This window comes from Nelumbo lutea, chromosome 1, assembly GCF_056320005.1.
Source record: "Nelumbo lutea isolate HS-2025 chromosome 1, American lotus-T2T, whole genome shotgun sequence".
In the NCBI taxonomy this organism is placed as follows: Eukaryota; Viridiplantae; Streptophyta; class Magnoliopsida; order Proteales; family Nelumbonaceae; genus Nelumbo; species Nelumbo lutea.
The window spans coordinates 123154573-123179694 of record NC_142684.1 but is presented as its reverse complement, the minus strand read 5'-3'; the positions used below and the strand labels follow the sequence as shown (position 1 = coordinate 123179694).

General features: G+C 39.5%; 1 protein-coding gene across 1 annotated transcript; it reads left to right on the top strand.

The window, feature by feature from the left end:
* The first annotated feature begins 7117 nt into the window (after positions 1-7117).
* On the top strand, positions 7118-9783 carry EB1C (end binding protein 1C). The gene is made up of 7 exons (XM_088984025.1): positions 7118-7320; positions 7536-7691; positions 7803-7906; positions 8502-8721; positions 8799-8912; positions 9015-9197; positions 9269-9783. Exons 1-7 carry the CDS (start codon positions 7213-7215, stop codon positions 9386-9388), a joined length of 1005 nt encoding a protein of 334 aa, XP_088840151.1. The 5' UTR covers positions 7118-7212; the 3' UTR covers positions 9389-9783.
* Positions 9784-25122: the final 15339 nt, after the last annotated feature.

The window sequence follows — 25122 nt, the reverse complement described above, 5'->3', positions numbered from 1 at the left end:
AGAATGTTGGAGCTCCCTGGTGCGGCGCAATCCGACTGCCCTCAACATGAGGCGGTCTTCTTTCCTTTGTAGGCTGCGGGAGTTGAGAGACCTGCGAGAACTTCATCTTTTCCTCCTCTTTGTAGGTGGCGGGAGCTGAGAGACCTGCGAGAACTCCATCTTTTCCTCCTCTTTGTTGGTGGCGGGAGCTAAGGGACCTCCGAGAACTCCATCTTTTCCTCCTCCTTGTAGGTGGCGGGAGTTGAGGGACCTCCGAGAACTCCGTCTCTTCCTCCTTGTAGGTGGGGGAAGCTGAGGGACTTCCGAGAACCGCATCTTTTCCTCCTCTTTGTAGGCGGCGGGAGCTGAAGGACCTGCGAGAACTGAATCAGAGGTCCCGGGGGTACTTTTCCGGTGGGGGCTCTCCGATGCTTAAGTTAGCACTCTTATAGTAGAGAGCTTTGAAGATAATATGAGAGAGCTAGAGAGCAGGGTTACTTCCCTTTCTTTTCCATCCCCTTCCCCTTTGGGGGGTGAGGTCTTTATATCCCGAAGTCTTTGCGGGTTAGGTGGGTGAAAAGCCTCCAAACGGTAAGACTCGTCGCATCCGGTCAGAACCGGGGTACGGTTGTGAACTCCTCAAGGTCGTCAGGCTGGCGCTTGTGTTAGGCGGCCAGGTCGGCACCTGGGCCGGGTTTTTAGAGGGGTGCCTGCGTCAGTCGGCGGGTCAGTGTTTAGGCCAGGTCGTCAGGTCGGCACCTGTGTCAGTCGGTGGGACAGTGCCTAGATCAGGTCGTCAAGCTGGCGCCTGTGTCAGTCGGCGGGTCAGTGTCTAGATCAGGTCGTCAAGCTGGCGCCTTGGCCGGATCATGCGCTAGGCTGGTCTAGGTCGCCCAGGTCGCGCAGGCCGTGCACAGTTCGCGCAGGTCGCGCGCTAGGCTGCGCGCAGTTCGCGCAGGCCGCGGCTAGGCCGCGCAGGCCGCGCGCGCACCGTGCAGTTCGTGCGTGCCGCGCAGGCGCGCGTCAGGCCGCGCGCAGGTCACGCAGTTTGCGCAGGTCGCGCAGGCGCGCGTCAGGCCGTGCGCAGGTCGTGCCATGCCGGCCAGACAGGTGCCCGGGTGGGTCACCAACTTCGTAAGTTTGTTGGCTGGGTGTTTTCCTAGTTGTCACGAGGTGCCACGTGTCAAAATTTTACTGGAGGGCCAAATCTGCCCTCATCAATAGCCCCCCACTCCCGAGCTGATAGTAACTCAGCGAAGGGAGTAGATTTGTTTGGGCCCGTAAGTCGATGAGCTAGTAAGTGCTGATCCAATTACTAGTATGGCCCATAGGCTTTGGGAGCGATTCGTAGTCTTCTTTTTTTTTTTGACTTTGCCCGTGCCGGAGAGATGACCGGGTCTTGAGCAGTAATGTGGCCCGTAGGTTTTTGGGAGCGACTCATAGTCTATTCTCTTTTTTTTTTTGACTTTTGCCCGTGTCGGAGAGGCGACCGGGTCTTAAGCAGTAATGTGGCCCGTAGGCTTTTGGGAGCGACTCGTAGTCTACTCTTTTTTCACTTTTGCCCGTGCCGGAGAGTTTACCGGGTCTTAAGCAGTAATGTGGCCCGTAGGCTTTTGGGAGTGACTCGTAGTCTACTCTTTTTTGACTTTTGCCCGTGCCGGAGAGGTGACCGGGTCTTAAGCAGTAATGTGGCCCGTAGGATTTTGGGAGTGACTCGTAGTCTACTCTTTTTTGACTTTTGCCCGTGCTGGAGAGGCGACCGGGTCTTAAGCAGTAATGTGGCCCGTAGGCTTTTGGGAGCGACTCGTAGTCTACTCTTTTTTGACTTTTGCCCGTGCCGGAGAGGCGACTGGGTCTTAAGCAGTAATGTCACCCGTAGGCTTTTGGGAGCGACTCGTAGTCTACTCTTTTTTGACTTTTGCCCGTGTCGGAGAGGCAACAGAGTCTTAAGTAGTGAGGTGGCCCGTAGGCTTGGCCCACATCAGCTTCGTAATGCCGATCACCTACTCCTACAAGAAGCTACTAGGGGCTCGACCTTCGTGGGCAACACCATTAACTTTAGGTTGCCAGCTCACACGGGAGCCTTGGAAGGCTCGACCAGTAAGGGCGCCTATGTAATCAGTTGGCCGCCAACTTCCGCGGAAGCCACGAAGAGCTCATCTTTGTAGGGGGACCTTGCGGAGAGGACTGATGTGGCATTATCTGAATTGAAAGTAAGGTTGGTAGAGCTACTTAGTCTGTTAGCTCCCTGCATAGTCTCAGAGTTCATAAAAAATGTAAACTATAAAGCGATAGTATCAATTTCTAAAAAGTGAGGACTTAGTTTTGGCAAGATGAGAACTTAGCTTTGGTAGGATGAGAACTTAGCTTTTTGTAGCGGGTTCCCACAGACGGCGCCAATTGATGTAGCCATTTTCGGCCATGTACCAATGTTTTGTGATGTAAAATTTTTTGGCAAAGTACCTCGTTATTCGACTCGGTGGTGGCGTACCTTAGTGACGAGCTACTTGGTGGCGAACTGCCTGGGGGCGAACTGCCTGGTGGCGAACTCCCTGGTGGCAAACTGCCTGGGGGCGAACTGCCTTGGTGGTGAACTGCCTGGGGGCGAACTGCCTGGTGGCGAACTCCCTGGTGGCGAACTCCCTGGTGGCGAACTGCCTGGGGGTGAACTGCCTGGTGGCGAACTGCCTGGTTGCGAACTGCCTTGGAGGCTAACTCCCTGGTGGCGAACTGCCTGGGGGTGAACTGCCTGGTGGCGAACTCCCTGGTGGCGAACTCCCTGGTGGCGAACTGCCTTGGAGGCTAACTCCCTGGTGGCGAACTGCCTTGGAGGCGAACTCCCTGGTGGCGAACTGCTTGGGGGTGAACTGCCTGGTGGCGTACTTCCTGGTGGCGAATTGCCTGGTGGTGAACTCCCTGGTGGCGAACTGCCTGGGGGCGAACTGCCTGGTGGCGAACTCCCTTGGAGGCTAACTCCCTGGTGGCGAACTGCCTGGTGGCAAACTCCCTGGTGGCAAACTCCCTGGTGGCGAACTGCCTGGGGGCGAACTGCCTGGTGGCGAACTGCCTGGTGGCGAACTGCCTGGTGGCGAACTGCCTGGGGGCGAACTGGCTGGTGGCGAACTGCCTGGGGGCGAACTGCCTGGTGGCGAACTCCTTGGTGGCGAACTGCTTGGGGGCGAACTGGCTGGTGGCGAACCCCCTGGTGGCTAACTGCCTGGGGGCGAACTGCCTGGTGGCGAACTCCCTGGTGGCGAACTGCCTGGGGGCAAACTGGCTGGTGGCGAACTCCCTGGTGGCGAACTGCCTGGGGGCGAACTGCCTGGTGGCGAACTCCTTGGTGGCGAACTGCCTGGGTGCGAACTGCCTGGTGGCGAATTCCCTGGTGGCGAACTGCCTGGGGGCGAACTGGCTGGTGGCGAACTCCCTGGTGGCGAACTGCCTAGGGGCGAACTGCCTGGTGGCGAACTCCCTGGTGGCGAACTGCCTTAGAGAATGTTGGAGCTCCCTGGTGCGGCGCAATTCGACTGCCCTCAGCATGAGGCGGTCTTCTTTCCTTTGTAGGCTGCGGGAGATGAGGGACCTGCGAGAACTTCATCTTTTCCTCCTCTTTGTAGGTGGCGGGAGCTAATAGACCTGTGAGAACTCCATTTTTTCCTCCTCTTTGTTGGTGGCGGGAGCTAAGGGACCTCCGAGAACTCCATCTTTTCCTCCTCCTTGTAGGTGGCGGGAGTTGAGGGACCTCCGAGAACTCCGTCTCTTCCTCCTTGTAGGTGGGGGAAGCTGAGGAACTTCCGAGAACCGCATCTTTTCCTCCTCTTCGTAGGCGGCGGGAGCTGAAGGACCTGCGAGAACTGAATCAGAGGTCCCGGGAGTACTTTCCTGGTGGGGGCTCTCCGATGCTTAAGTTAGCACTCTTATTGTAGAGAGCTTTGAAGATAATATGAGAGAGCTAGAGAGCAGGGTTACTTCCCTTTCTTTTCCATCCCCTTCCCCTTTGGGGGGTGAGGTTTTTATATACCGGAGTCTTCGCGGGTTAGGTGGGTGAAAAGCCTCCAAATGGTAAGACTCGTCGCATCCGGTCAGAACCGGGGTACGGTGGTGAACTCCTCAAGGTCGTCAGGCTGGCGCTTGTATCAGGCGGCCAGGTCGGCGCCTGGGCCGGGTTGTCAGAGGGGTGCCTGCGTCAGTCGGCGGGTCAGTGTTTAGGCCAGGTCGTCAGGTCGGCGCCTGTGTCAGTCGGCGGGACAGTGGCTAGATCAGGTCGTCAAGCTGGCGCCTGTGTTAGTCGGCGGGTCAGTGTCTAGATCAGGTCGTCAAGCTGGCGCCTTGGCCGGATAATGCGTTAGGCTGGTCCAAGTCGGCCAGGTCGCACAGGCCGTGCACAGTTCGCGCAGGGCCACGCGCCTTGACCAGATCGTGCACAGTTCGCGCAGGCTGGATCATGCGCTAGGCTGGTCCAAGGCCGTGCACAGGTCGCACAATTTCAAAACTTACTCTAGACCATAAAAATTAGAGTAAGTTTGTGAAAATTTATCCATTTGTTATTTATCTATCTTCTCTGCTTTTATAGACGTTGGAAAAAGGATTAAATCTCGTATGCATTTTTTGACCGGTTGGGTGGTTACAAAAGCGTTTTCCGATTTTAATAGGGGTTGTCTTTCTAGGTATGTTGATCATATGGAGCACAAGTGGATGTATGATCAGAGACCACATCAGTTTTTGGCGGAACCGGCAAGGCGTTTAATCATTCGCAAGACCATGATAATCTCACTTGTTTCAGCAACTCCCTCGTTCCGGTTAATATCTCCCTTTGTCTTGTTAATTGGGCACACTCTCATGCAAATTTGATCCATAACATCTCCCAATCACATGCGAGCCCTCCTCAATTGGATGTGGTTTCTCAACAAAACGTGTTTGCCGTCTCTGATGATAAACCTCACCATAGCTTGACACACTTTCCCATAATTTCCAATTTTAGATGGATTTTCGTCGAACTAAAACCAAAGTTAATGATGTATCTCCTCTCTAGATGGTTAGGCCCTAGAGGCGAACTGTGTTGAGATTCTTGAACGATTGAATCTCCTTTCTAGATGGTTATCCATCACAACATAGTAAAAAACATGATGATGACCACATGTTGATTTTGTGTCATTGCCGGTGCCTTCCGTGTTCAGTGATATCACTAGTGGATAATCCCATGTAATTGTTGGTGTGTTTTATGTTTTTTTTGTCCTTTTGTGGAGGAAGAGCACAAAACGTAAGGGAAGTCGATAATCCCATGTAATTGTTGGTGTGTTTTATGTTTTTTTTGTCTTTTTGTTCAAGTAGACACCTTTAGGCTATGTTTGGTTTGAAGGAAAAAGTAGGGAAAGGAAAGGTAAGGAAATGTATACAAGATTTATGAAGAATTCCCTAACTTTCCTTTCCTCTCCCTACTTTTTCCTTTAAATCAAATATAGCTTTAGCTAATAGGCAAAGTGCCATTAAATTGGTGAATTTTGAATATATTGATGTGGGCATTTCTAGTTGGTAGGCTCATGCTTCTCGTGAACCCATGGGTTCATAGGATGTGAATTCAAAGAGCACAAACTGGTTGATGGTCCAGTTGGTAGGCCGTAAGAGTGCGACTTCATTGTTTTGGAGACCTAGGATTTAATCCCATCACCACCAGGATGGGCTACCCCCTAAAAGAATGAATGGGCATGCGAAGCATGTCTAACGTGATCGTGACATTTCTACGTACCTAATAAACTATTGTTTGCAACACATCAAAGGAGAGTTCGTCAAACCCAATCCCATTTCAAACTCCAAACAACTTGTGAATAGAGATGGAAATTTGACCCGTATCTATGTGCCCCCAATCATGATGGGTTTTTTGACTACTGATTGTGATTCAGGGAAAACCCAAAACTCTTGGTTCAGGCATGGTATTTGTCCACCCCACGTCAACCCTGACCCCGACCCTGTCCCTACTCTATTATATTACATAATATAAAATAGTTCTAGGTTGGTTTAAAAAAAAATAATAAAAAGAATTAATAAATATACAAGTAATAATAACTAGGCAGGGCGGGGCAAAGTTGAGGATGGGGTTAGGATTTTTAGGTCATGTTTGGGAGTGCATAAATTAAAAATAAGTGCTTATTCATTTGCATTTGGCACCCAACTTTTTCAAGTGCTTATTTTTTTTTTAAATAATCACTTATTTTATATTGGATGTTTGATAGTCTTTTTCTCTAAGAAGTACTTAAATAAGCATTCGTGACTATTTTTTGTCCTTCATTTTCTTTCAATTTTTCAAAATATACCCTTTGAAAGCACTTTTATTAAATTATTTTTATAAAAATGCTTTTATGAAAGTATTTTATAAAGCACTTTTACGAAAGTGCTTTTATAAAAGTACTTTTAAGAAAGCACCTTTATGAAAGCACTTTTATAAAAGCACTTTTACGAATGCATTTTTATAAAAGTACTTATACGAAAGCACATTTAAGAAAGCACCCCTACAAAATTACTTTTACGAAAGTGCTTTCGTGAAAGTACTATAAAATTCATAAAAGTGCTTTCATAAAAGTGCTTTTTACTTTTATACTCTTATACTTTTATAAAAGTGTTTTTATAAAAATGCTTTTATAAAAGTACTTTCTTAAAAGTTCTTTGTAAAACTACTTTTACAAAAGTGTTTTTATAAAATTCAACTGGGGATAATTTTGTAAGTGATATTTTAAAATTCAACTAGGGATAATTTTGAAAGAAAAAAAGCTGGAAATTTTGGACTTAAAAAATAAGCACTTATTTCGAACTTATTTCCCAAATACCAATTAGTGTTTAATGACCCAAACAAACACTTATTTTTAAACACTTCCAAACATGGCCTTTCCTGTCGTGGTTCGGGGTGGGAAATTTGAATTCGGGGTCGGGTGCGGGGCAGGCAAAACCCGGCCTTGTCCCGCCCCGTTGCCATTCCTATCTGTGATTGTGATATGTGAAAGTGGAAGCACCTTTCTCTGACAAGTTTTTTTAAAGCAGCCGAACGGCCCCAACCTTTTTACTTTAACCAAACTGCATTCATTGGTTCGGTGGTTCCGGTTCCTCTCTCTCTGTATTTGAATTTAAATAAAGAAATCAGAATCCCGCTCACTCCCACTTTGAACTTTCCCCACTTCACCTTGAAGGGAAAAAAGAACCAAAGAGGAGAACGGAAATCGCAGAGTGACACCTTGTGAAATAATGACGACGAGTATCGGAATGATGGATTCTGCATACTTCGTCGGAAGATCGGAGATCCTTGCTTGGATGAACTCTACCCTCCAACTCAATCTTTCCAAAGTTGAAGAGGTCTTATTTTCTCTTCTTTCCCCTCTAATACTAACTGGTTAACTCCGTCTCCTACTTATTCAAAAGCATATGCAAATTCAGATCTGATTTTTTTTTTCTTTTCATTTTTACTAAATAACACATGCGTTTTCTTCAGAAGTCCAAATCTCATTCAGCTTTAAAAGAAACCTTTTTTTTTTTTTTTTTCCCTCACTCATTGGAATCCATCCACGCAGGCTGCATCTGGTGCGATTCAGTGTCAACTGATGGACGCCGTCCATCCAGGGATTGTGCCAATGCACAAGGTCAACTTTGAGGCCAAGAACGAATACGAGATGATACAGAACTACAAGGTCCTTCAAGATGTCTTCAATAAACTTAAGATTACGAAGGTGCGTCACCTTCTCTCTCATTACTTTTAATCTCGGACGTTTAAGGTTTTAGGGCTTCGTCGATGATTAATTGTTCTCTCTGGTTTGTGCTCTTAAATATCTGCATATTAGCATATTGAGGTAAACAAGCTTGTCAAAGGAAGGCCGCTTGATAATCTCGAATTCATGCAGTGGATGAAGAGATATTGTGACTCTGTCAATGGACTGCTGAACAAGTAACTTTTCCTCTTTAAATTTTGTGTTCTATCACATGTTTGAAAGTTCAGTCGTCCTCATTTATGTTATTATATTCTTTTCTTTTTTTCCAGTAGGTTATGAATTCTCGTTTTATTGCTTGTTCCCTATGGTTATAACTATCAAGATTTGTGATTGCAATATCTTAGAGTGCTAGCAGTTCTAATCTACAGTATAGTTATATTGATTGCTTAAAATAATTTTCCATGTTCCTTCAACTGTTCAATTAGTAATATTCTAATTCAAAAGATGCTATTTAGGTACCAAATTGTTCTAAACATGGCTTCTTGCCTGGGGGCTCGTATAAAAATGGCAAAGATACCATGACTATAGAGATTTTTATACCAACTGAATGTCAAAGCGTTTTTAAATTGTAACAAGTGCTTTCTGCATTCCAAAAAAAGTCGGAGCTGAGATAGAAATTTTCTCTTGGTTCGTTTCTTATACATTTGGATTTTCCATGCAGCTGTAACCTCTAAGGAAATTTAGACGGAACCATTTTTAGTTTCAGAACCAGCAAAAATATTTTAGGATTTAATTTTCTTCTTGGTTTTGATTCATGATTTTCTATTTCAGCTACAATCCGTTAGAAAGAAGAGAATCTTGCAAAGGAGGGAAAGATGCCAACAAAAGAACTGCACCCATGCAAGCTTTGGCCAAGTCCTCAACTGGTGCTCCCAAAAGTCAGTCCTCTCACAACAACCGGAGAAGTGATCTTTCCACTGTCAATGCCGCAAATCCATCGATTAAGATTGCTAGACCTGCTTCCAGTGGAGATCTTTCTTATGATAAACAGGTGATTTTCCTCAATAAAGAAGGGAAAAAAATCGATTTAACATTGAAACTGAATATACCAATCTGAAACTGATGCAGATCACTGAGCTTAAGTTGTCAGTAGATAGCCTTGAGAAGGAACGAGACTTCTACTTTGCAAAGCTGAGGGATATTGAACTCTTGTGCCAATGTCCTGAGATTGAACATTTACCTGTACTATTCTATTCTTGTTCATGTGTGCTCCTATTAAAATGATTTAGTATGGTTTAAATAATTCTGTTTGATTAAAAAACAATATTTCCTATTTCCTTTCAGATTGTTGGTATAATCCAGAGGATACTCTACTCCACTGATAACAATGCCTCAGTGGTGGCAGAAGTTCAAGCCATGCTGTCCCAGCACCAGAAGCAATTAGAGCCCTTGAGTCTTAATCCTGAGGCAACAAATGACAAGCCAAGGATGGAGACTCAGAAGAGAAAAAATATATCGACTCTTGAGGTTGATGCTGTTGCCAATTCAACATTGTCTCCCAAACAAAAGATTTCTGATGCCTCTGATGTTCATTGCAGTGGATCTCCCCTTATCAGTTGCTGATAATTCTGCTTGTGTGGAGGATGTTGATTGTATCGGGTTGGCAAGTGGATTACCTCTCCCTCCTTGATCTTGTTTCTATTCCTGATATGAAGTAGCAGATACTGAACCATCAGCACCCAATCCAATTGTTTGTTTGTATGGTGTTCTAAATGTTCAGCATCATAGGATCAATCCCTGAGGTCATCCTTTCATTCCCATGTTTCACCACTAATCTATATATTTTCCTTTTTCCTTCATGAGGACCAAATAGCTGTTGGTTACATGATCCGATTGCTTGTATACGCTTGGATACTGCTTGGTTTCCAGCTATATACTACTTGTAGTTCATCTTGTAAGTACATCAGACTTGAACGAGATGGATTTCTCCGAACAAATGTTGTAAGACTCAGACCGGACAAAAAACCGGAATTCTTGCTAGGTTGCAGGTGAAATAGTTTGACCGCAAGTTTCATATTTAATATATATTATATTTTATGTAAGTTATAATTCATTTGAGCGTGCTGGCTAGATGGTTAGCTTATCAATTTTGGTTCCACATCCAAGGTTTAATCCTTGTTTCAAGCATTTTGCGAGAATGCACATGTATTGTGATGAGTTCGAATCTCACTATTGAGGTTTTAAGTTTCGCTGCAACTTGAGCTGGGTTAGCCTTGGGTCGGGTCGGGTTGATGTTTGGGTTAGAGTTAGGATTGAAATTCATAAATCTGGCTTTATTTAAGGTTGGGTTAGGTTGATCCCTCAGGCAATCCATACCTCACTCTAATATATATTGATTTGTTTAGATGCATGATAGTTGAATAACCCACACTATATATTATCATGTCTTTTCTTTTTAAGATAATCACTTAATGCTAATTTGAAAAGCTAAAACTTTTAATAACATATTTTATGCTTTCTTAATATTTTATTTTTCACCTCCTCTTTTGTTGTTTGTCACCCATAACTCATCAAACACTTATTTTTCTGAATTTTGTACTAATAAAAAATATGATTAATATATGTAGTGATGGTTATATCAATATATATTCTTTTCCTTCCAAAAATTAGGTAATGACTATTTAATTTACATGGATACACAGTTAACAGTTCTGGCCCGTGACTACGTAGGTAAATAGCCCTCGTTTTGCGCTTATTGTTTTGACTTTTGTGTGTAGCCACATATATGCAAGGATGGATGTATGAAAGGGATCATTAACTTCTCTGGTGCCAAAATTTGTGGTCAAGTGGCATATGATGTTTTATTATTATAAAACATAACATTAAAGTCATTTTTAGTTCAATTTATTAATTCTATAACGGGTCACATGACATCACATGTTCAAGATAAACTGAGTGCCAAATGCCAATGACTGGTGTAGATTTTCCAAAGTTTTTTTTTTTGGTAAATAACATATTCATTCAGAAACTAGAAGCAAAAACATAACCAGAACAGAACTCAAGACTGAGACTACATAGACCTACGCTAATGCAAAGACAGAGCAAGACTCACCTAATAGCACGCACCAGGAAAAAGAAGAGCAAAGAAAACCAATAAACTAAGAACACATAAAAGAGAGAAAAGAAAAGAAAAACAACAGAAAAAAATAACCACTACTGCACCACATGATTAGAAAGATCGCGCACTGGGTCCGAAATTAATCCATTTAGGCATAGCTTCAACAAAACATTCATGTGAGGAAATCCCATGAGTAGCTAGTTTATGAGCCACCCCATTTGGAGAGTGAGGCACCCAATGATACTCAAAGGATCTGCCATGGATCATTTTCCTTAAATCCAGACAAAATAAAAGTAAATCACAATGACAATTTTCTTCAAGGTTTTAAAAGGCTAAAGGTAGAGGTGAGGTGATTGTGTTTCATAGGGGTGATGCGTAAACTTTTAGAAAAAAAAAAAGAAAAAGATATAATCCATAAACAATAAAGACATAAAAATACAAAATTGGGATCTTATATGGCTTGTATAATATGTTAGACATGGATTCATGGTGCAAAGTATTTGTACACCCCAATATGTTGAAAGGTATATATTGATTATCGACACTTTGAACCATGCATATTTTTTTTTCATTTTTTTAATTTTACAAGGTTAGTTTTATATTATCTAATTTTTAATTAGTATTTTTTAAAATACCTTAAATAGGGGTATTGGTACCCCAAATATACAATACGATTTTGGTTAAAACTTTGCCAAGTAGTTTTTTACTGTTTTTCTTATTCAACTTTTCAATTTAGGGATATGAACCAACATTGTTTTAAGAACAAGGCATTCCTATTTCGCTTCTTGCACTAATATGCGTTAGTGAAGAGTGACCATATATATGATGCATGCGCTTTATAAGAAATAGAATATCAAATATGAGATAAATGAAAAAATGGGAATTACCAAAATAATAATAATAATAATAATAATAATAGTAATAATAACAATAAAATGGGTAAGAATAAAGAAGGAAAAATAATGCAAACTATTTTTTTACACATTATGCTTATTTATTTGCTCATTACACCAATACATACAAAATAAAGCTTTTTTTGTTGTCTTAAATTTATTTTTGCCCCTATGTAAACATTCATATTCCACATTAGCAAATTGAATAGTTAAGGCCTAAACCTTGGACACTTTGAGGCCAAAGGCCCAAAGGCGTAAGCCTCAAATAACTCAAGGCCTAAGCCTTGCTGATGGGGTCTAAGGCTATTGAGGCTAGGCCTTTTTTCATAGCCGTGCCTCAAGGCTTAGGCCATTGGCCTCATCTCAAGAGCCTTTTCAAACAATGAAAACAACTTTTTCCATGTTAAAAGCAATAGAAGATTTTGCTGCAATCAAAGAGGATGAAGCTTGAACTGGACCTGCCTTTGCAAAAAGGCAAACACTGCAGAATCTCTGAACACAAAACCAAAAGAAGCTTTACTTGAAATCTTGAAAACCATCATCCACATTTGCTTTGACAACCTCTGTTATCGGTAGAGCCCAAAAATAGAACTTGATTTAGTGCTTATATCAACCTATGAAGAGCTTTCCAATCTCAGAGGCAAGTTTTGAGATCTCTCTACTATAAATATGCTAATAGAGGAGATGACATCTAAGGGATTAGAGTTAACTTTCTCAAAGTAGATATCTTTGATCCTTCCAAAATTCCCATAAACAAATAGTACAATTAGATAAGATATCTGATTTTGTACACTAATCTCATTTAACAACATCATAAACCAACTACCAAAATTGTTCACATGACTAAGATGATGCAAGTTAATGCCAATGCCTACTCCTAACCAAATGCACCTAGCTTTATCATAGTAAATTAATGCATGGAGAATGGATTCATAATGAAAATTGCATCTTTCACAACTAGGAGATGAGTAATTTTTTCCACAAAAATCTAAAAATTTTTGGCTCTATTGGAATCCTCCATAAAGCATTTCATCCTTCATGAGAGATTCTTGAAGGTTGATTTACAGAGCCTCCTTTACCAATGATATCATAAGCAATTGTATAGGTTTACTTGACTGAGAAAAGGCCTTTCATCTTCTGACACCAAACTAGTTTGTCTTCCCATTGATTTTCTACAAGGTCTATTTTCTTAAATTTTTTCAACCAAAGACCAACTCAGGGCTGACAGACCCTGGTCTTCTTCTAACAAGTTTTGAATCAAGTACCCCTAGGATCCAATGGTCTTCCTTATATTAGAGCCCCTGTTAATTTTCTAGATTGCCCATTTTCTAATCACTTCCCTCCCTACAAAACACTCTTTTCACCCTAGTATTGTCCTCTTCTGCTCGTGGAATTTAAGAGATACTAATTTGGGAAGTATTTTTCTTTTATGTTTTTTGCCCATAGGCTAGAGGAGTCAAAACACAACCTCCAAGCTAACTTTGAGAAGAGAGCAACATTGAAAGTATGCGGGTCTCTGAAACCTTGACCCCCAAATCCCTTGTTCTCACAAGTTTGATCTCATGATACCCATCTCACCTTTCTTTTATCCTCATCATCACCCACCACAACTTCTTTTGAGCCTTGCAAATGCTTTCACAAGTTTTCATTGGCAAAAGGAAACAAGACATGCAATAGGTGGGAATAGCTGTGATTATTGATTTTAGTAATACTCATTTGCTTGAGAGAGGAGAGCATTCCTTTACCCCTTAGCCTTGTTTGCATCTTTTACAATCAAGTAATCAAAAAGCTGATGCTTCCTTATATTTATCATGGGAAATGTTCATAAATAAATTGAAGGTTTGTTTACCTTCCTGACATGGAGTAGTTGCCAATAACCTCTGAAATCTAGGATGCATGTTATGACTAAAGAAAATTTTGGATTTAGAGTAATTCACCTGTTGGCCAGAGGCTTTCTCATAAGAGGAAATTGCCTCCAACAGTGTTCCTCCTTCATCTAAATCAACCTTAGCGAATATGTAACTATCATCTACAAAAAATAAATGAGAGATCACTAGAGCTTGTTTTCATATCTTGACACTATATAGCTTTTTCTGCTCTGACTAAGCCATTTAACAGAGAGGAGAACACTTCCGAGCATAATAGGAAAAGATAAGGGGAAAGAGGAACCCCTTGTCTTAGTCCTCTTTGTGGCCAAATTTTCTTTGAAAGGGAGCCATTGACTAAAATTTGGTAAGAAACATAGGAGACACATTTCATGATCCATTTCGCCCAAAATTGCCTAAAGCCCATATTTTTCATAACTTTTTGGAGGAAGCCCAATTCCACCTTATCATAGGCCTTGCTCATATCCAATTTAATTGATATCCAACATTTTTTGGATTTTGAAATCTTCATATAGTATAAGACCTCATGAGGAAGCAGGATATTATCTATAATCACTCTCTCGGGGGTAAAAGCACTTTGGTTCTCAAAGATGATCTTTTCTAATTTCCCTTTTAGCTTATTTGCTAAGATTTTAGCAACTATCTTATAAATAGTGTTGTAGAGGCTTATGGGCTTGAAGTGAGCAACAATCTCAATATTTATTTATTTATTTTTTTTTATTTTAGGAATTAAAGTTATAAATGTAGTATTAATCTCAATACTTAACTTCCCTTCCTTGAAAAATTCCCCAATCTCTTTTACAAAGTCATCTTTAATTAGATTCCAAAACTTTTGGTAGAAAAAAATTGGGAAGCCATCTAGCCCTGGGGCTTTCCTAGGAGCCATTCGAAAAGGGCTTGGTGAATTTCTTCCTTAGTTACCTATCTTTGTAACTCTTCATTATCCTCTTTAGATATACTCGATTGGATATTGCTGATAGCATCATCCACTTCCAATGGGATGGAAGTGGCAAAAATTTCCTCAAAGTAGTCTATAAAGATTTTTTTTAATGTGATCCTCACCTTCTAACCACTCCCCATTGTTATTTTTCAACTTCAACACCCAGTTTCTAGCTCTCCTCCTAATTGTTGTATTGTGAAAAAATTTGGTATTTTGGTCCCCATACATCAACCAGTTCACTCTAGATTTTTGAGCCCACATTATTTTTTCTCTCAAAAGAAGCATATCCAACTTTTTTGTTCTGCCTCTTTCATAGTTGGGAAACTAAAATCAAAGCCTTGCTTTCTTTTTTTTCCTTAGCCAGAGCCAACTTTGCCTCTTCAATATCATTTTGCATTTTTCCAAATTCTTCTTTATTCCACTTACACAGCACCCTGCAGTTTTTACACTTTCAACTCACATACCTATTGCCTTCACTCCAACACTCTCTAATGGTTTCCTCACATTTACTATGAGTGAACCACATTTCCTCAGATCTGAAGGGTTTTTTTCCTTTTGATTTCAATAGGGTAGGTGTTAAGATATATAGGTAAATGATTTGACCCATAAGAAGTTTGGGAAAAAATTGTTGCATCAGCAAAGAGTTCCCTCCAACTTGTGTTACAAAGACCTCTATCTAGTTTGGTCTTAATGTTATCTATTTCCTCTCTATTGTTTGACTAGGTATACTTGGGTCCATTTGAAGGTATTTCTTCAAGCTCCCATTGACCCAAAGTTAGGGTAGTAAAACTTCAACCTTGAAAATTTAGGCCTTTTTAAGTGTCACTATAACCAAAGCATAATGTACCTATTTGTAATTTCCTAAAAAAAAAAGGAAGAAGCTAAAGTCCTCCTACAAAGCAGGGCTAGACTCTTGAATTACCAATATAGTTTGCCAATTGTGAGCATCAGGAAACGGCTCACTTGGGTTGGATTTGGAGTCGCCACTCATCCTTTGAAGGAATTGAAGGTGATGGGACTTTTGAGAATGATTTTCAAAAAGATATTTTGATCTAATAGTGACTCCAAGACCCAAGGCAATGGTCCAACTAATTTGGATAAGACTCAAATGGGAGAGGGAAGGGGTTAGGCATCCTTCTCCCGGATCCAATAAGTGGGGCCCACATGGTAAATCAAACAAACAAGCAGAAGCACAATTAACAAAGATTTAATCCATAAAAAACTAACTAATAACAAACAAAGAACAAATCAACATAAAAGAAAATCTTCCTTATTGTTACTTATCTATTATTTATTATTTTTATTTTTGCTCTACTTTATTATTATTATTATTATTATTATTATTTATTGTTTTTATTTCAGATTTAATTAATTATTTTTTTATTTTAGGGTAAATCTCTTAAACTACCTTACTGTTCACGAAATTGACAAAATGTACCCTTATTGTTTAGATATTGTCTTGCGGTACTCTTAAGTTTTCTGACAGTTGTCTAAAACCTCCTTTGATGTTAATTTTCCGTCACACTTTGTTCACGTGTGACATCATGTGAGTGATAATTATTTTAAAATTCCTAAAATACCCTTATTGCTTGGAAATTGCAGTGGCCGCCGTCACTTGCGACAATGATAGTGCTTAATCTCCGGGCATTCAATTCAGATGAGTAAGCCCTTAAATAGTGGTAGTTCTCTATTCACCGTCAAGAAGATTAACATAGATGAAGATGGAGGAAGGAGAAGAAGAGAACCCTGTTTCATCACCATCCCACCTCTTCCCCTCCCTCTCCACCGCCCTTTCACCCTCTCCTGTATAGTGTGAATCTCACCTCCATGGGAGAGGTCACTCCCTTCATTTTTACTTCATTGGTCCCCGTAAGCCATAGCCATAGACGATTGTAACACCATCGGAGTTCATTAACACCTGTCGATCGAGAAAATAAAAGAAGAGGAACTAAGAGGAAGAAGAAAAAAAGAAGAATGAACGACTCTCCCATTCCGTAACTCCCATTAATTTTATATGAAGATGGTTTTATTCGCCCACCCATCAAGCTCCTCTCTCAACAATATATCATCTTCGGTGCAATTCGTATAAACGATGTACAACTCCGTAACATCTTTTGGGTCTCTCAAGATTGCTTGGATCACCTAATAGATGGGTGTTATTCCAGTCCCTCTGGCCAGCATTGTGAGCCGCTTCACAAAGTTGGGCTTTTTGTGTACGGTGAAGCTACCGCAACCGGTGTACTCGATGTGTCCCAATGGACCCTTAACGTCCATGGTGGAGCCTAGGGAGAGAGAATCCAAGAACTATGACATGAGCCCTCCATTGGGGAATTTAGGGTTCATAACCTTGAAGTAGACCTTGACGACAAGATTAAAGTAGCCCACTTCGTGGATTGAGCTTGTTGGGGTGTAAGCACGAATGTAGAACTTATTGTCTATGGTAGCGGAAGAGACGAATGTCGTGAGACAGCAATGCGGTATCAGAGAGATTAAAGTCTTGTAGAAGAGACATCGTTAGTCTATAATAGCCCACTTCCCTACTGGTAATCCCAGGATTTGATTCTTCAACGACAACACAAAGCAGAAGAGATGAACGTCGTGAAAGATTGAAGTCTTGCAGATGAGCTTGCATGGAATTTTTTTCACACGGTATCAGAGAGCGAGAAAATATGGCGAAATTGACGGCTTCTCCAAAGCCGTGCTCTCTGTGTTGGAAGCGACAGAAACAGGGCTGAGTGGGCTAAGCCCGTTACTAGATTGTTCTCTGCCCGTGAATGGATGACTTCCTTCTTTGCCCATGAATTTGAGGCAAGAACTGTTGCATTTCCCGGCAAACCCCGCTTACCCATCAGCTCTTTATCTTTTACCAAAAATCTGCCATTACTTTGACTTTGGGCAAGGTGTAGGATGAACAACCACTCCAGAACAAAGAGGCACAATTTTTTTTTCAAGCAAAGCTTTGGAAAAATTGGCAACCTTTTTCATCAGTTGGGTTTTATTTTGAAAATTTGATGAATAATGTAAAGCGAATTTGATATTTTATTTCCTTCCATTAGCACTACAATGTCAATTGTTAGAAAACTTAAGGATAACTTAAGACAATATGTAAACAGTAGGGGTAGTTTAAGAGATTTACCCTATTTTTATTATTTTTGTAATTTTTAATTTACTCTCTTCTCTTTATTTTTATCAATTATGTTTTCTTTTTTGTTATTTCCTCATGAAATCCTATTAGTTTATTTATTCATTTCTTTTTTTTTTCTCCTCCTTTTTATTTTGTGTTATCTTTCCTATTATTATTATTATTATTATTATTATTATTTATATTGTTTTTTTTTTTATTTCAAACTTGTTTTGCTTTCTGTAACCGGCTTTCCTTACGTTTCATCCTAACCTGATCTACTAACAGATGAATTACCCTTTGTTACATTACACCTCCTTTATAATCATTTGCTTCCCCTTTTTTATTTTTCTCACTGTGTTAATCTTATCCGTGTAATGAGCTCCGGTGACCTAAAATCTCTTCAATGCTTCTCCTTTCAGTATTAAGAGATCAGACCAGGTGACTATTTACTTCAGTCTAATACAAACAGGGGACATAAAAAAAAAAAAAAAAAAAAAAAAAAAAAAAATAATCTCAGCAGATCGACAAGTAAACAAGTAAAGCAAATCAGATACTAATACCAGTCTTCTTCGTGACAACTGCAGCATTCAACAGATCAATTGAGTAGCTGATAGGAGAATAACGACAACATTATTCGAAAAATGAAAAAACAACAAATTAAAAAAAAAGGAAGCAGCCGATTTTGCCTCTCAGAAGCTGGTTTGGTGGTGACTTCATCGCTGGCTCCGAGGAATGACAACCATCCCGATGTCGATCATTCAGTAGAAATATAGAAAAAAAAAGAACAAAAAATAAAAAAAATAAGAACGATATAGTGAGAACAGAACTTACCTGGACTGTATATTGACCTGACTTCACGCAAAGCAACAGGGAGATTTCGGTTAGATTTACTGCAACTACTTGCCTTTGAACAGGGGTGACGATCACAAGACATGGTCAGCAGATTAAGAGGACTAGGGTGAGATTCCAGATGTAAGTTTAACTATGGTTGAGAATGAAATCTCAATTAACAGTTGCTTAGTCGATTTTAAGTATATGTTTGGTGATGAGGGTGGATTTGACCCTCCAATGATATTGTGACACATGGCACCTCAGAACAAATAGGTGACATTCGGAACTACTTAGGCAACAACTTGTCAAGTTGGTGGTATCCAACCTGGCGGTCTAGCACATGCGCCGATCTGGCGACCTGCGAGACGTGCTTGCCGACAGACTCAGCATGCATTCCCCACAATTCTTGGAGGTTGACCCTCGCTCCGAAAGATGGTCAACATGCATGGTAGTTACCTTCGAAGATCTCAGGCTAGTTAGACACGACCTCCTGAAGATCATGGGGGTGGTATGTGAGCAAGGCCTATATAAAGGCACCAACCCCAATGACAAGGGGGGGGGGGCAAGCAAGTAAGAAAATTCTAGTTCTCATACTGTGCGATTTTTAGTTCGTAGTCTACTATGAGAGTACTGACTTAAGTATCGGAGCGACCTCGCCGAGTTAGCCACCCCGGGTCCTCTAACATTTGGTTCCTTGCAGGTCTCTAAAGAGCAACAAAGCTCATCAATCCAGCTCGTCGACAAACTCAGGGCTTTCTCCCCATGGATCGACCCGTGATGAGATCCTACGCCCGCGCCCATGACACGTGCTCGTCGACAAACTCAACATGCATTCCCCACCATCCTTGGAGGTTGGCCTCATTCTGGAAGATGGTCAACGTGCATGGCAGTTACCTCCGAGGATCTCAGACCAGTTAGACATGACCTCTCGGAGATCTCGGGGGCGGTACGTGACAAGGCCTATATAAAGGCACCAACCCCAATGACAAGGGGGACAAGCAAGTAAGAAAATTCTAGCTCTCATATTGTGCGATTTTTAGCTCGCAGTCTACTATGAGAGGTACTCGACACCTAGGCAGCTCCACTTCACAGGCAACCCGACACCTAGGTAGCTCGGCACCTCACAGGCAGCTCATAGGCAACCCGACACCTAGGCAGCTCGGCACCTCACAAGCAGCTCATAGGCAACCCGACACCTCACAGGCAGCTCTACTTCGGCCTCTGAGTCATCGACCACTTGGAAGCAGACCAAATGATGAGGTACTTAGCACAAAAAATTGATACTTAGTACAAAAAAAAAAAAAAATTGATTCATCATTTGGCATGTCTTTTTTTTTGTTTGTTTGGAATTACTGTTGTCAGTAGGATGCTTCCTGGAGCAATAACAACTTTTTCTATTTGGTACCAATGTTTCAGGAAATGTTTTTAGCACTGGTACCCATTATCTAGTGCCACATCACTTTTACCTCACATCCCTGTTGGCAGCAACGAGCTGCAACTCCAGGAAATGCCAAATTTGGCATTGCTCCAAGCCATGCCTTCCCGATTTTGGAGGCGTGGCTTGGAGCACAATTTTTTATGAAAAAACGGTTCCAAACAAATGCCCGTTTCCTAGAGCACCGTTTTTTCCAATGTGGTGCCATTTTCTGGAGCAACGGCAGCGATGCCAAATAGACGCAATATTTTTTTCCCATTTTATATAGAGAAATTATGCTTTTTTTTCATGACTTATCTATTGTGAATTACATTTATCCCCAAACTAAGTGGAAAATAGAGTTTAGCTAAGTTGCCAAACTAGGTGAGTCAATGTATTTTTTAAATTTTGCAACTGTTTTTCTTTTGTTTATTTGACAAAAACACCATTGTCATTTTTGCTACGTGATGAAGTGATTCAATGTCGTTTTTCTAGATTCTTTGTTACATTATGAAGTGAGTCACAACCACTTTCTTTTCTAAACAAAATGGAATACACTAAATTGGACATAAAGCTTATATTTTCTACACTTTCTGCTACACAATGAATTGATTATTTTTAGAGAAAATTCCTGATTAGTACCTTGTACTTTGAGACTAGTGCCACTTTGGTCCCTGAACTTTAAAATGCGATAATTCAGTACCCAAACTTTTAAAACGTGACAATCATGTACCTACCGTTAACTAGTCGTTAACCTGTTGTTAAGTGGCATTTGAAAAAGACACAAATGCCTTTCAAATGTTATTTAGATTTTTTTTATCAACCATATAAACATTGACAAAAAATTAACAGTCCCAAATCTTTGCCTTTAACATTCAAGAAGGTTGGGGTCATGTTTGAGTGGGCATTCTGGTGACTCCAACTTTCTTGAATAGAAGAGGCAAAGATTTGAGACCGTTAAATTTTTGTCAATGTTTGAATGGTTGATAAAGAAAATTAGATGACACTCAAAGGGCATTTGTGTCTTTTTCAAATGCCACTTACTGTTGGTTAGCAATAGCACTGAATGGTCATGTTTTAAAAATTGGGGTACTGAATTGTTGCATTTTAAAATTTGGGGACCAAAGTGGCACTAGACCCAAAATACATAGTACTAATTTGGATTTTTTCCCTTTATACAACATGTCGTATCTACAGTTAACACATCCGACCTTTTAATGTTGGCCTCTAATGAGTTGTTGGTGTCCTAAAAATATATTTGGTGATATTGGTGATATTTGGAGGACAATCAGAGGCACTTTGAGGTTGTGATACTCCCTGGTTCAATAGAGCACTGTAGCAGCAAATCAGGTGTAAAAGACAGTTGCTTTGAGTTTGGATGACCTGACCCATATCTATTTCATGAAAAGCCAACCTGTTTACAAAATTGCATGAAATATTTAATCAGTTAAGTTAAATTAGGTAATATTAGTTAATTCAATTACAAGTTTGATTGATTCAAATTGACATGTTTGATCATGTTGATCTTTTGGGTGGTTTGGACCATTTAATCTTCTAAATTTTTAAAAACCCATGCTATCATAATTAACAGTAAATTTGCTGTTAATTAACAATAATTATTGATTAATTATTATTACTTACTTAATTTATAGTATTTAATTTACTTAACATTTTTATTTAAAAGTATTAACTTTATTTAGTTTAAAGTATAATTAATTATGGATTTAATTGTTAATTAATTAATTAATTTACAATAAATAATTATGATTTAATTCATGCCTCCCCAAATCTCGCAATCCACTAGGATGCAACTCTGATGGATTGGTTTGAGTTGAGGGTCAAACCAAGTCCAACCCTAAGCTTCAAACCTTGGGCTCAGACTTGGCCCAATTCGAGGTCAATCTCGAATTTGACACCCCATGCCCAATCTGAACCTAACCCAACACAACTCATGTTGGGTTCAGGCTCGAATTGGACTTGGGTGGGTTGGTTGGATTTGCAGCAGTTTGAATGTATAAATGTCATTAGTAAATTTTCATATACATATTTTATATATTTATACATGTAAATATAATTAAGAAAATATATTTTATTTACAATAAAATGTATGATATGTATATTTATACATGTATATAGGTGAATTCATGCAAATCATTCACATATTGCAAATAACTAATAAGTATTCTTAAGTGCATATTGAAAGTACAAATATGCATTTCCTTTTAATTTGTTTTATAATCATATTGAATGGTTTTGGGTCTATGGTTCTGTCCTGATTAATTATTGGTTTGGGACTGAGACCACCGTGTCCCAACCTAAACCTAACCTGTTGACAACGCTAGAATAGATTGGTAACTTTGGTTCTATTCCAAATTGAGAACATAGACTAAGTTTGAAGGTTTCTCCAACATTGTAAATAATTATCTGAGAATAATGGATAAAATACTAGAAGTCATTTTTATGTGTTTAACTTTCATTAATTTTATATGGGAAACTTTTAACCTTTCCTATAGTTTAACCAAACTAACATCTACTTTGAATTTTACACTAAATTATTTTAATCTCCTTTAATTAAGGGCATGTTTGGTATTATGGTTTTTCTAAGATGATGTTTATACCTTCAAAATGAGAAAAGTGAATAGTTGATTCTAGGTACGTTTTTTATAATTTAAGCTAGCTCGATGCCATTAAGCATCACATAGACAAAACGAAAAAGGGAAAACATTAGTACCATTGCAAGGAGAGGTACAAGCCGGACCTGATTAAGTGATGTTGAGGTTAGACCTAACCCAACCTGAGCTTTTGAATCCCCAACCCTAACCCTATCCTTACCCTAAAATTTTGAGTTGGGTTGACATTGGATTGGGTTCGGGTTGGCTGAATTTCACTACCTCCTTTTGCCAAATGGTATTTCCCAAACTCAAAAAGTTTATGTTAATTCAACTTTAACATTATTACGTGTATAAGAGTATATACAGTTTTTCTCGGCACTAATGTAATGTCTATATTTTTATGGGAAAATTCCTGATAGGTATCATGTATTTTAGGCTGAGTGTCAATTTATTATCCAAACTTTAAAACGTGACAATCTAATATCTTAACTTTCGAAATGCGACAATCTAGTACCTACCGTTAGTAAACCATCAGTTATGTATATCACGTGACTTCATATGCAATTTAAGGCTTTTGAAAATGTTAAAATTACCCTTGGAAATAAAACACACTGTTCATCATCTTCTTTCTCAAGAAAATGAAATAGAGCCCAAACTCTCAACAGTCCAGACCATCATTTCATGACAAAAACCCAAGAGCACAAAATAAAGGGCTCATTTTTAAAACCCAAACTTCTATCGGAGCCTGAATTTTCTATATCTATCATAAAAATAAAACTATCTATTTTGCAAGCTTAGAAAGAAGCATGTGGGAGGAAAACAGATGAGAAATAATTCATCTTAGAACGCGTAAGACCTATTTGACTATTTTTCCAAACAAAAAAGAAATGTATTGAACTGGGTACTGGCTGTACTTAAAACCATAGAATTCAATTACACGTATTTGGAGCACCTTGAGAATTTGGGCCCCCTACCTCCTCGCCCTTGCGTTGCACTCTCCTTGCAGCGCTAGCACCATTGCTCGACCAACCTCCTCTAGCGGAGTCACCCCCTCCAAAAATCACTGCCACAACCCTTATCCCATGCTCTTTCCCTCTTCCCGTCATTTTCGTTACCATCTCTACCAGCATTGGAATGGCCAAAGCGTGGGCCCTCAGCTCCACAGCTCCCTCTGGGACAGTTCATAGCAATTCCAATGTAGCTAGCACCCGCTCCGCTATTGATCCTTCTAGCTCCACCACTGTCTTCCACCAGCTCTGCAGCCGCTTCTGCCTCCAGGGCCACGTGGTGATTGCGTTCTACTAAGCATAATGCCAATAGACTTTTGTTGCAAGCTTGGCACCTATCAGGGGGGTATTGGGGGTGTATCGGTAATGTATTGATGAAAAAGATATGGCCAAAAACAAAAAAAATTAAAGAGGGAAAGCAATCTTCTTTTCCTCGAAATAAGCCTTCTTTCACCCCCAAATGATTCTAAAACTCTAAACTTCATTCCTAGAATGCTAGATTTGCAAAAGTTTGCATGAAACAAGTATGAATCGTTATTTTTTTTAAAGAATTTTCAAAATTTGAAAATATATGAAAAAATATGTAAATTTTTTCAATCTTTTATAATATCTTGTGATTTCTTTTTTTCTTGAATGTTTAAATTTATGTTGCTCTACATTTCTTACATTTAAAATCATAATTTTTTTTTTGTGTTATCAGTAGATTTATGGAAATTTCATGAAGATATTTGTGGAAATATAAATTAACAAAAAATTTGAAAATATAATTTTTCTCTACCTATAAAGACTAAATATGTTTTGCATCTATAGATTTATCTATCATATCTATAGAGCAATTGAAATTTCTTCTTTAATATATTTTTTATTTTTTTTTATTTTTAGAATAAAAAAATAATTATTTATATTTTATCATTTTATCACAATAATTGAATATATTATAATTCTATTGATGATCTACCATATCCACAGATCAATTGAAATTTCTTCTTTAATAATGATTTTTTTTTATATTTTTAGAAATAAAAAATAAATAATTAATTAATTATATTTTATCATTTGATTACGAGGATTGAATATATTATAATTCTATGGATGATCAATTATATCCACAAAGCAATTGAAATTTCTTCTTTAATAACTATTTTTTGAATATATTATATAATGTTTATTTATTTTTATAAATTTTGGAAATGAATAATAAATAATTATTAATTATATTTTCCCATAGAAGTTGTGCCAAAGCAGGTTTTATGGATAGGGGGTTGGGTTTTTTTCATCCCATAAAACATTAAAACTTAAGAATTGTAATTTATAAATTATAGTTAAGATAGGATTTTAAATGAAATTATAATTAGATATAATATATTTCTTCATAAAACCACAAAAATATATTAATTTAATGTAAATACACCTCATTGAGGTCTTATATTTAGTATTGTTGATATATTTTTATGATTTATTAAAGTATTTATAGTGCTTTCAAGCATATCTATGCATATCTTAGTTTTTCTCTTATACGCATACATATCCCGATACATCTCTTAAAATTGCCTTTCCAATACATTTGAAGTTTCCACCTCGGTGGTGACTAGGTTGGGGTAATCCCAAAGAAGAAAAAAAAAAACTG